At 41.8% G+C, this 13,447-nt stretch overlaps 1 protein-coding gene across 2 annotated transcripts in view; it reads right to left on the bottom strand.

The window, feature by feature from the left end:
• LEMD3 (LEM domain containing 3) overlaps window positions 1–4,719 on the bottom strand; it is a 59,685-nt gene extending 54,966 nt beyond the window's left edge. For both annotated transcript variants that reach the window (XM_081061545.1, XM_081061546.1), the window contains exon 1: window positions 3,187–4,719. In XM_081061545.1, the coding sequence (XP_080917671.1) occupies window positions 3,187–4,681 (1,495 nt within the window). In that variant the 5' untranslated portion in view covers window positions 4,682–4,719. The remainder of the gene's footprint in view (window positions 1–3,186) is intronic.
• Window positions 4,720–13,447: the final 8,728 nt, after the last annotated feature.

Genomic DNA, 13,447 nt, shown 5'->3' with positions numbered 1-13,447 from the left:
CGAAAACCAATTTAAAAATAATGATCATATGAGCCTAAGATAGTCAATCTATTCTGCCTACTTTCTTTTGATGGGTTGTCATTATCTAATGTGACTGCAGGCTGATCCTTGAGTTGCTTTGGTAGGGCAGTTCAAAATTAAGAATCGTAAACCTTAGAACTGGAAAGAACTTAGAGATCATCTAATGCAACCCCATAGTTTTACAAATGAGGAAGCAGAGACTCATAGTAATTTAATAAAACTAGACATTAATGAAAAAATTTCAAAGACCAAATGATTAAGAACTACTTAAAAGAGCTAATCTATTACATGTTATATATAATTTAAATAACTAATAAAAGCTTACCAAAGCTTACTCTCACATATAACCTACAATCTTCTGGTGAAATCATTACTCAAAGTAAAACTATTCCCTTAAGCACACTATTTAACCAATGAACCCTATGGTTAAGCATCGGTTAACCATTATAATATGACAAAGGATCACAATACATAAATATAGGGAGTGAATTATTCACCGTTAGGTGTGCAGACTAACTGAACTAGCATGCACGTCTTTCAACCAGGGTATATAATAAGTACATAATATGCTTAAGGATTCATTACACTTTGATTCAAATTTCTGTATCAATGTCTACAATGTGTATTTAATGGAATTTAATAAAAATAAATGCTGAATGGTAAAGAAATAAACTAAATGTCACTTACAGAAACACTTAACTATTTCTTTTTACATATAAACTGTAAATTACCTAATACCACTTGGTTTGTTTAACAAACTATCTCATTTGATCCTAACAACAACTCCACAGACAACAGAAACTACTACTCCCATTCAATACATAAGAAGGAAGAGGTTAAGGAACGTGACACGAAGGTCATTTTGACCAGTCCTAACACCCAGATCATCTACCTCTTAGCCACTGATCTTTCCACCCCTCAGACTACCTCACATTTACCATATATTAAAATGTGAAACACCTGATAATTTCCTTCCTTCCACGTTGGTGGAGGTGAGGAGGGTACCAAGCCCCTAGCAGTCCTATCCCTTTCTATTCCATTTGAAATTTTAGTACCTAAGAAAATACGTACCCAAGAAAATACGAAATTTTAGTACCTAAGAAAATACGTCGTTTTTCTTAGTGAGGAGGAACATGTGACAGTCACTTTAATTGACAACTGTGCTTATCAGGAATTCTGTCTGTATGAAATCTTACCAAATATTCAATTACTTTCTTAATCCTAATAAAAGTACCCCCTTACTCAGAAAGCTCTCTACAAACAATACCCAAAGTAGTGCTAAGAATATAGGCATTATAAAAACAAAGAAAAAAAAGAATATGTGCTTTAGTTGAAAAATTTTTTGAAACAAAATCTTAGTCCTATCACTCACTAGCTGTTCAACTGTGGGTTTCTTAACTTCCTTGAATCTCACTGTCCTCATCTATAAAATGAGGATAAACACCATCTGCCTCTGTGCATTGTGGGGGAAATTCAGTGAATTAATACGTGCAAAGCACTTAGCTCTTAGAAAAGGTCCAGGTCACAGAGCTAGCGTTGTTAGAGAAACGAACAGATGCAGATAAGTACTGCTGAAAAGTAATGTCGTTTAATTTATGTGAACTTTACTAGTTTAACTTCTAGGGTGACCTTATTTCTTTTTTCTCCCAAGTATCTGGGACAGGACACAATACATCAATCACTCTTGCTCCCACGGTACCAATTAAAGTGAGTGCTGTATTTCAGTCCTCTTCTAACCCCTCTATTTAAGTAGTATAGTAACAGTAAATAATTATTTGACTATCTTAGAATTGGCTACATTCAAACAAATCTTACATGATCCTCACTCCTACTCTTTATCTAACTGCACTGTCCACTATTTTGAAATAAAACTAATAACAGTAAGCCAGTTTTAGAAATACAAATCATGACACAGTGAATGCATGTTTGGTGAAAACTGGAGGAAGTTTGAGGGGGCACAGGGAGAGAGATTTAAACTAAGAAATTATGTAGTCAGCAGTATATCATGCACTTAATTTACTTTCTCTTTTTAATCTTCACAGGCATTATTCCAATCAATATTAGCATCATTTTACAGATTAGAAAAGGGAAGCTTAAACTCTTGCTCACTCCCGCTGGCTCAAAATACTCCAAGCACTCTAACCTACAAGAAGACTCTTGCTCAACTCAAGGCCTTACCTCTTACAATCTCTACCCAGAATGCTCTTATCTCCCTTCAAAGCTGTCTCCTGCTTCAGGCCTCACTTCAAATAGTGCCTGCTCTTACCAACTCTAAAGTTGCATACACCAATTACTCCACCCTTACTTCCTTCACAGAACGTAAAATAATCTGTATTCATCTTCTTGTGTTGAAGGTCAGAAATACTTTGATTTATCACTGCTGTATCCTGAGTGCACAGCACAGAAGGTGATGCTGGCTTAATGAATGAATGAACATACAGTCATTTAGCAAGTAAATGGCAGGGTCTGGAAACCAAACAAGATCAGTCAGACTTGCAAACTCCTGCAAGGCCTACCACTACTTTTTTTTCACTGGTGAGCAAGGAGATGCTTTGGGCTGGGAAGTTAATTGAGAGATGTGCCTTCCTGCTTTCTGCATTCACTCACTTTTTAAAATTAATCAGGGTGACAGTGGTTAAAATTCATTCACTTTTTTAAAATTACAAAACTACCTACACGTATACTTAAGACCAAACATTTAACCAGAATTTCAACAGACCTTACATTGCCTTTTGGAATCACAACTCTACTTGTGAACACACTGCACTTACCATGCACCTTACCAATTAAAATACTGCAAAACAGTTGAGCAATTGGCATGTTACGTGTAGTTATTTCAGGCTAAAGAAAATTTAAGTCGTACACATAAATGCATTTTACTCACGGGCTTGCAGTATTTTGTGCTTTTATAAGAGGTTCTAAGTCTCCCCATAGACCACAGAGAAAAACGTTTACATCGGCCATGGGATGTATCATTCCGACAAGGGCAACAACGTTCGTCGTTTCTTAAAGATGACACAAACGCACCCACTCGGTCGCCTTTCACTATTCACCCGCGTCCGTGCGGACAGAGAGGTCACCTCGTGCAAAGCGCCGAGTGCAAGTTGGAGCCAGGCGCTAACCGACATTCCCTTTGTTACCTCTCCCGGGGGGTTTAATACTTACTGCCGAGTCCTCCGTCCTCGGAGACGCCCGTCCCTCTCATGCCTAGGTAAGTCAGCCCCAACACGAGGAAAAACAAGCAGGCAGCAGTTAAGAGAAACATTGACAAGTAGTGGGCACTGAAGCCCCCGGCTGGGGACACCTCCTCCCGTTTAAATTGCTGGAGCAGCTCCTCCTCGGGTTCGCAAAGCTTCGCCGCGGGGTACGCGTTTTTCAGGTAGGTGTGATTGGAGCCCGTGTGATTGGCGTGATTGATCCTGAGTGGCCCCGACGCGGGAGGGAGGCTGTTGGCAAAACTCCTGGGGGCGTCCGCACTGAAGGCCCCACCGCCGACGTGATTGTTGGTTTTCAGAAGGGCGCCCGCGGACGGATCGGAGGTTGAGTCCACGTCGGTCAGCGGCGGCGGCGGCGGCGGCGGCCGAGGGGCCGGTTTCTTCGCGCCGACGCGGTAGCGAGGAGCGGGGCTGCAGCCCAGGGCGTCGCACACTCCCCCCTGCTCCGCCGCCTCCTCGAGGTGGCGGCTCCGGGCTAGACTCCCCGCGGCCGCCGCCCGGTCATTCATCGCGACGCCGCCCCCGCCCTGAGCGCAGGGCTCCGGCCGGCCGCCCGCCGCCTGGGCAGCCGGCGCAGCGGGAGGCTTACCGGGGCTCCGTCGGGGCCGCGGCCGGGAGAAGGCGTCGTCCTTCCACCCCGGCCGCGCGGAGGCCGCGTCGCCGTCGCCCTCGTCCTCCGAGTCCGAATAGCTCTCCCGGCGGCTGCAGGGGAGCAGGCGGCTGCCGTTCACGGCCCGGCTCGCCCACAGCGGCCCCTCGGCCTCCGCGCCGCGGTCCTCGCCGCCGCCCGCCTCCTCCGCGCCGTCCGCAGCGGGGCCCTCCCTTCCCGGCGCGGGCTGCAGCTCCGCCGCCGCCGGCCTGCGGGCCCCCCACCACGAGTGGGGCTTCCTCCGCTCGGCCGCGGGGCTGTTAGGCACGTCGCCCGCGGCCAGGGGCGCCGACGGCGGCTTGAGCCCGCGGGACGGCAGCGGAGCGCGGTCCTTCCTGCCGCCGCCGCCGGCCTGCTCCCGGGGACTGGCCTCCGCGTCCGACTCGTCCGAGCTGAAGCCCAGCAGCACTTTGCCGCCAGGCGTGGGGGCGGCCGCGGCGCCCCCGGGCCCCCCCACGGGGCTCTCCGGGCCGGAGGCCGACGTGCGGCCCGGGCCTCCAGGAGTCCGCGCGTAGGGGACGTCCCCGGACACCGGCCGGACCCCCATCCCCGCCGCCGCCGCGGCGACCGTGGCGGCTGCCGTGTTATTGTTATTACTGTTCCGCGTCTTGCTGCCGCGGCCCCCAGATCGGGGCTGCTGCTGCTGCTCTTCCTCTCGAAGCTTCTTCAGCTTCTTGAGGTAGACCGGGCGGGTGCTCTCCGTCACGGGGCCGGGAGACAGGCCGTAACGGCGGAGCTGAGAGAAAAGCTCCTCGTCCGAGAGCTGCTGAGGCGCCGAAGCCGCTGCCGCCGCCATTTTCTCTCCAGGGTGTTTTACAAGCTCCGCGCTCCCGGAAGTGACGCGCCGCCCTAGACCCTGAACTAGACCGGGCTGCGTCGCCCTCGCAGCGCCGCGGAAGCCGCGGCCAATGGGCGGCGCGGGAGGAGCTCACCTGAGCGGGAAAGGCCACCTGGGCGGCGCGCGGCTCCGCGGCGCAGCTTTGCTCCGCTCCCACCTGGAGGCGCCGGCGCGCTCGCCCTCGGCGTTCGCTAACCTTTCCCCGCTGGTCTGTGCCCTGACCTTCCGCGTGCCGGTCCCGGGAGCCGCCGCTTGCTAACCCACACCTTGACCTCCGCTTCCCAGGGTCCGGCCGCCGGGCTGTAATAATGGAAACCTGCCTTGAACTTCAGGGCGTTCGTTTTCTTTCCATCCCGATTCCCGCAGCCGGGGAAAGCCTAGCAAGACTCAAAGAAAGCCCGATGGCCAGACCAGGTTGGCAAGTTTTCGGTCTGACTCCACGTTCTCTCTTTTCACTTTGTCTTTATGCTTGACTTATAAAAAAAAGAAGAAAAAAAAGTGAGCTTCCCCCGCTGCTTTTTTTTTTTTTTTTTTTTTTTTTGAGACGCCTCTCCTCCATTCTAAGTAGACCGGCCACAATACAATTTTCTTCAACTGTACTGGCTATTCATTCCTTGCTTGTAAGGTGTTATCATTTTTTTCCCCCTTTCAAAATCTAATGATCTCGACAAGTCGTTTTTGGAATTGAGAGAGCCTATCATTTGTTTCAGTCTATGACGGAAAAAAAACAACAACGTAAAACGCCATCCTACTTATTTCCTAATTAGCACCTTTCCCTCCTATGGTTATCTATTAATTGTTAACGATTATTTTTATGCATTTGTTTTTAAAGTTATATTTCTTGTTTAATTGTTTCTTGTCTTATCCCTTTAGACTGTAAGCTCTATGAACAGCAGTTGCTTCTGACTCAACAGCCCTATGGTGCCTGACAATAGAAGTTCAATAAACATTTGTTGAAATATTAATAAATTGCAAAGCGACAACATGAGATGAGTATTTTGACATGGGAATAGTGGCAGATGAGGAGGAGAAACTTTCACACAGTCAAAAAACCAGAAACAAAACCTAGATATCCAGCCCCCTCGTTTACAGAACAGGAAATGAATCCCAGAGAGGGAAATTTGCCCAATTTGGTCAAGATTGCTTCTCTTTTCCTCAAACCTTGGCAGAGCTGACACTTCTTCAGTATTTAAACCCTACTAGCTACACAGTAGCTTATATCTGGTTCACTGTCATAATTTTTGGTTGAATGAATGCTTTTACCCTGTTACATTATACACATCTGTACAGAAAAAAGTTAAACGTCAGCTACTAGCTTTTCAACAACCTGAATCCAACAGCAGAATAATATTGGTAACCTGAACTTTTGACTTCTCTTGGCAAAAGCTTGCCATCTCCTAAACAAACAAACAAAAAACCTTTTATGTGGAGGAGCACTTTGTCCTTTATCAGGAGACTATAAAATTTACAGATGTTCCTGAATCTATGACTGTTAGCACTTACAAGGTGTTTGACACAGTAAATTGTAACCACTATGATGGTAATGACCCAGAATTTATTACTATAATTGTCTGGGTGGGGAATCAAATTATTACATACTTACCAGACATGTGTCTCAGTGTAGTAGAGTGGTTAAGCTGTGAGCTTTGGAGTTAAACAAAACGGGATATGGACCCAGCCCTGTCTATTACTTTTATTCTTAGTTCAACATTTGTTCCACACCCTACTGGCTCTTCAAGAGAAATCCTAGAACAATGTTGGTTCAGCCTCTGATTTGCATGAACCTTTAAATATCTTCCTATAAGGATTGTAAGACCATATTTCTGCCTGTGGCTTTGATCAAGTTATTTAACTTTCTGAGCCTTAGTTTCTGTATAAACAAAGGAGGGATGATAAACCTTCCTCAGAAGGCTATTTTAAGGATTAAAGAATATGTCTGCATAATGCTTAGCATCACCCTAACACACAGTGTGCAGTCAATAAATGTTCGACAAAAATGTAAAGCCAAGCATTGAGTGTACGTTTGGTAGCATTGTACCTAAGAACTCCCATGTAACAGCAATTAAAGAAAATGCCACTGCACAGACAGAAATAGATATGGTGAAACATTGCCCAAGGAATTAAATAATCACATTTAATAGTTAATGAAGATGAAGGGCTTTGGCAACCATATTCCTTGCTCATTTTAGCCCTTGAGGGCAGCAAGGTTTGGAATGAACTAGGAACCACAGGTCTCAAGTCTCCAAGTTATCTGACAAGTCTTAGGCTCTCTAAACCTCAATTTACTCTTTTCTAAAGTGTTCATAAATATTGCCTACCCTTTTTGGCACACAATTAGTATTCAATAAGTATTTGTTGAGAATGATAATGAATACCATGTGGGAAAATGCTGTTCAAATGTGTTGTTTACATGTTATGTATTATTGCCAGACATTAGTAAAAATGAAAACTACAATTGATATGAACTTTACATTTTACAAAGAGCTTTCATGTACATGGTCTCATTTAGTCTACAAGAAAACTTTCCTCTGAAGATACTGAAGGCATGATTTATTGCCCAGAACTATAAGAGATAATAATTACCCTCTGTTTGGATGTTTGAGCACATCTGATACTTTCTCAGGAAAACCTTCACTTCTCAATATTGTCACTACTCACTTCCAACATTCTCCTCATTTACCAATGGATCTTATTCCTGCTTCCAGATTGACTAACTTTTAAAGCACGAGGCTCTAAATTGGCAGACTACAACCACATAACTTGATAGAGAATGCAATCTCAAAGTCACTCCTGCTTGCAAAAATTTGACTAAGGGAAACATTTATGATGGATTCCAGGAGGATAGGCAGTCTATATCTTCCTGTAGGTATTGTTAATTTTATCTCTGCCTTAACCTGCTCATCAGAAACCAGTGTAGCTTGGGCTACATAACTAACATGAAATTCACCCTAATTCCCAGTAAAATACCTTTCTCCATGTTGCCCTTAATAGTCATGACACCAGCTTATACTGAAGGACCTTCTAAAGAATAATATGAAACCCAACCATGTAGAAGAGGGTTAAGAGGGTCAAATATATGGTGATGGAAGGAGAACCGACTCTGGGTGGTGAACACACAATGTGAGATATAGATGATGTATTATAGAAATGTACACTTGAAACCTATGTAATTTTACTAATTGTCACCCCCAATAAATTTAAAAAACCCAGCCATGTATTCAAATAAAGATATTGCTGAGCGTTCATTTCCTTAAAGAATATTCTTTCTACTCTCAATATTAGAAATAGTTGCACTTCTCCAAACAACTCATTTGTTTTCGTTTTTGCTTTGTTTTATTATTAATTGAAGTGAAATTCACATAACATAAAAGTAACCATTTTAAAGTGTACAATCAGTGGTATTCAGTACATTTATAAGATTGTGCAACCATCATCTCTTTCTACTTCCAAATATTTATACCACTCCCAAAGGAGAGCCTATACCCACCCATTAAGCAGTCATTCCCTGTTTTTCCCTCTCTCCAGCCCCTGGCAACCACTGATCTACTTTCTATTTCTATGGATTTAACTATTTGGATATTTTACATAAATGGAATCATACAATACGTAATCTTTTGTATCTAACTTTTTCCACTTAGCGTAATATTTTCCAGGTTCATTCATGTTGTAACATGTATCAGTACTTAATTCTTTTTATGGCTGAATAATATTTCATGGTATAGATATACTATATTTTGTTTATCCAATCATCCATTGATAGACATTTTAGTTATTTCTACCTTTTGATTATTGTGAATAATGCTTCTATGAACATTGGTGTACAAGTATCTGAATACCCGTTTTCAATTCTTTTGGGTATGTACCTAGAAATTATAGATCATATAGTAATTCTATCTTTAACTTATTGAGGAATCACAAAACTACTAACTTGTTTTTAACCTTATGGATGGACATTGTTGGTGACTTGCCATGTTTCCCTCTTTGAGACATTTGTTAAAAAGTTCAGACTCAAATTTGTGGCCCAACCACAGAAAATGTTTTGGGCTCCATTGCATATATTTATATTTTATAAATTAATCCCATTGCTGACTCTAACTAAATTTCTTCATTTTGATGTGCTTCACTTTTTAAAAAAGGTTTTTAATGTTATTTTATCTTCCTAATATGATATGCATCTTTTTAGCTGCATTTTAATTATTTTGTGGGTACTGTGTAATTCCTCTGACAATCCAAGGGGTAGGTGTTATTCGTCTTCATCTTTTACAGATGAAGAAACTGAGACTATAAAAGTTACATACGTGATTCAAGTCACAAAAGAGTCAGATGGGAAACTGAAACCCATAACCTTGGAATCCAAATTCCATGTTCTTTCCACTATAGCATACCACCTCTTGAATGCCTTTCTTGAATTATACAGTAAAATATATAAAAATAAACTTAGTTCCTTCTTTTCTCACCCACCATAAAGAGGAATGGAGTGAGGAAAAAGACAAAAGCTTTTACAGTTACCCTATTTCTTAGTTTTTGTTGATATACGTAGAAACTGGAAAGAAAACTCAGAAATGTAAAACTGATTATATCACTTAACTTTTTAACAGATCAAAAAAGTAACACTGATGAAACACAATTTGCAAGGAGACCATTAGGAGATTTTTGGAATAAGTGAGAATGATGGAGAGAAATAGATTTGAGTTAGGAGATACCAAAAAAATAAATAAATAATGAAGTAACACAATATTATAATGATGTTATCACTTATCTTAAAGTGCCTTAAGGATGATTCACTAGTTTTGAGCTGTAAGATTTCTGATGTGTATTATTTTTTTTAATTGCTCAACTTTTATTCAACACTAACACAGCTTCTAAAGAAGAAGCCAGGATAAACAGTCTGAAAATACAACATAGAATTGAGAATTGTTGAACAAAATTCTTATGCTATGTTACTGTGAGAATCAGCCAAAAAGTTTCACAGCAAAAGCATCTGTTCCGTTTTTCTGTATATAACTCAAACAGGTGAAGAATAGTCATCCGATTCAACTAAACAACATATGTATGGTTGATAATTATATTCTACTCCTGTTGCTGAACTCAAGGGGTTCATTTTGCCTGTATGCATCAAAGCCAATGGAGACACAAACAGGAGTTTGCAGCAAAGAAAGTAAAGATTTACTTAAGGAAATAGCGTCAAGTCTGGAGACATAGGTGAGCCAGCGCTCAAAGACTGGGCTCCCCGATGGCGTGTAGGTTACAGATTATATAGGGCAAAATCACAAGACATCATGGGTTAGGGTGCGGAGTCCTGTTGGAAGCTGATTGGTCCGAGGTGAGGTAAGGGTAATGAATCAATTCTTCAGATCTTGAGGACAGTTCTGAGGTCTTTTACAGAATCCCTCTGTCCAATCTCATGGGAAAGTAGCCATGGGGTCATTCGACCTTAGGGCTCAGAAACTGAAACATAACTTAGGTCAAATGTTATCTTTAGCCTCCCAGATGTCCGGACCTTGTGACCATTAGTCAGGTCCAGGCCACTGTCTTCTGCTACCTCTGGGGTTGCTGATTATCCAGGGGAAAGGCTAGTTTTCTCAGGGGCAGAGAGAGAGAGAGATGATTTTTAGAGCTAGGATTTAAAACTTAATTTGATCAAAGTTGTAAGGACCCTCAGTTTCACTCCAGCTATGCAAGAAGACAAATTAATATTATAAATTGTATACTTCACATTCATACATGATAGGCATACGGGGGTTGAGTTCAGTTCCTGTTCTGCAACTCATTAACTGTAGCAATATTTTACATCTTTGTATTGCCTCATAGTCTACAAAACCTTTTCAATTTCTCATTTGATCTTTACACCAACCCTAACAGGCAAACATTATTATCCCAGGATGAGAAAAATAAAGCTCTAGGAGGTTCAGTCATTTGTCCTTTGTGAGAGCTAGTTAGGACCCTAAGTTTACTGTTCTTTCTAGCCCAAGATGATGCCTCAGTGAGTAGATTGTACTACACAGAATGAGTCATTTATCCTTTTTTTAGTTTCTTCTAAAATGAGGAAGTAAGAATACTTCATCATGAAGATCTTTTACAAATCTAAAAGTTTCTGAAAGCCCTTTCTTATATTATTTATTATTGTATTTATTACAATTATTTACACACTTGCTTTGTTTATTTCTCCGTTTGTACTCTATGTTCCTTGAGATAAGGGTCTGTGTCTTACTGAAATTTGCATTCCTTCCAGCTTCTAACTTATTGTTGAATGTGTTGAATGAATAGTAAAGTGATACCACATGTCACAAAACAACATGAGGAAGACTTTACGGTGACACACAAAGAAGGAATATGTTAGGGATAGGACTCCTGTAGGATTACCTAAAAATAGGAGAGAAATGCTGGTCTACACTGAAGTTTAAGGAACTTACCTGCAAAGAGGCTCCTGGCCCAGGCTGTTCTAGAGATTTGGTTTCCTTAAGCAACAAAAGGCATTTTAATACCAGTGTTTTCCTGTCCCACATCATATAAGCAGTGGTGTAAACAGAGATCAGAACCCCTCAGTTCATGATTACTCGTTCTTTTCAATGCAGTCCTTTCTTTACATGTCCTTTTATTTGAAGTAAGAGAATCTCGTATGAAAAAGGCATAGAGGATCATCAGGTTTGTGTTTTATACTTTCAGACTTTGGTTTATGTATCCTTTGATGCTTCCTATCTGTTCTTCCCAGAAGCTTAAGCATAGACAGAAGGCATGGCGGGGGAGAGGGCCACAGTTAGTTTTTGTTGATGGGATAGAGAACTTCCTCTCCCATCACTCGTGATGGAGAATTTGCTCTTGACCTCTGTTGCTTGCCTCTCTAAGAACATTTTCTGCCCATCCACATAAGAGAAAAGTTTCTGAATGGTGGGTGTCCTTTCATCATTCATTTAGCCCCTGAAGAACAGGTCCACTTGAGCAGCAATGCTTCTTGGGGTCCCCTCCCAGCTATAAGACCTGAAACTTTTCTCTAGACAAAGCTGGGACACTCAGGCTCACTTCATTGATTTCCATTTTCTTTGGGATCACTGTCCTTCATTACTTGATGTCTACTGTCATGACACTGTTGTTTCAGTTTATTTTCCAGTTGTTTCAGGGTAGAGGGTAAATCTAGTCTTTGTTATTCCATTTTGACAAGAAGCGGAAGTCCCAGTACAAGGGAGTTTAATATACTAAGCTGTCTACATCTTTACATGTTTGGAATTTTCCAAAATAAAAAGTGTTTTGTGTTTTTTTTTAATGGTAAATACCTGATGCCTGGTAGTACAGAAGGTTTTTGAAGGAAAACAGTGGTGTATAATAGGAATTTTATTTGGTTGTATTATCTGTAAGATATAAAGATGTTCTCCTTTGTCCCTCCAATAATTCTTCAAAATCTACTAATCGGACTAAATAATCATAACCAATATTTTTTCATTTTAAGATACACAAAGTTAGAGTAATATCATGAATATCCATGCTGATACTACCCACCCTCACATGACCACCATTTTGTCAGCTGAATTTGGCATTTATATGAAACATGTTTTGTTATTTTTAATTTTTATATATTATATATATTCATTCTTCTTACATTTTTATTCAACATCTTATTTGTGAGTCAGACATATGTAACTGTAGTTCAATCATTTTTATTGTATCCAATCAATAAATGGCATGTTTACTTTTTAGCTGCTCATGTATATTTTGTCAAGTCTCTGATTAAGACTACCTGTGATGGACACTTGTCTTATTGGGGAGACCACTTCATGGATGGTGTAGGTGCCTGGCTGCTGCGGTGTGCACCTGAAGCTGAAGCTGAATAGTGATGGTTGTCGACTGTGGTCTAACATGTATATATATATACATATATATATATGTGTATATATATGTATATATATATACATGGTCACGGTTTGCAGATTGCAGCGCAGGGGATGGGGTCAGTGGAACTGGGGCTATGTGCGATGTTGGAGGAGTGGTAGATTGGGGGAGGGGGGCTGTCACTTTGTAAGGGGTGTAAATGTCCAACTATTACATTGTTTTCCACACCTGAAACTAATAACAATAAGAATAAAAAGACTACCTGGTTTGTTCATTGATTTGTTCATCTGTATTTATTGAGTGCTTACTGTGGGCCAAACATTGTCCTAGGTGATAGGGATACTGCAATGAACAAAATAGACATCATAGACCTTATATTTGAGCTTAAGAAGATAGATGTTAAACAAGTAGTGTAATACTCATATGTCAGTTAGTGATAGGAGCTAAGAAGAAAAACGAATCAAGGTAAATGGGATAGAGAGTAAAGGTGGCTGGTGGATGATACTGTTTTATATGGGTGGTTAGGAAGACCTTTCTGATAAAGTGACATTTGAGAAGGCATATGAAGGAAGGGAGGAAGTAACCAGGTGGATATCTATGGGAGAAGGGAATGGCAAGGGCAAAAACCAGGAGTGGGAATGTGCCAGGTGGGATCATGCTTGGAACAGAATGGAGGGCAGTGTAGCTGGTGTAGGGAGCGGGGCTGGGGTGTAAGCCAGGTGAGATGCGGTCTGAGCAGTGGCGGAGTGCAGGTCCTGGAGGACTTTGGATTTCACCGGCATGAGATGGGAAGCCACTGGAGGGTTTCCAGAAGCAGAACAACGTGATCTGATTTGCTTTTAAGACCAGTCGTGTTGACAGTAGTCTTCGGGAGGGGAAGTGAAGAGAAACAGACAAGTA

The sequence above is a fragment of the Rhinolophus hipposideros genome, assembly GCF_964194185.1.
Source record: "Rhinolophus hipposideros genome assembly, chromosome: 9".
NCBI lineage: Eukaryota > Metazoa > Chordata > Mammalia > Chiroptera > Rhinolophidae > Rhinolophus > Rhinolophus hipposideros.
This window is presented reverse-complemented; position numbering and strand designations above follow the sequence as displayed.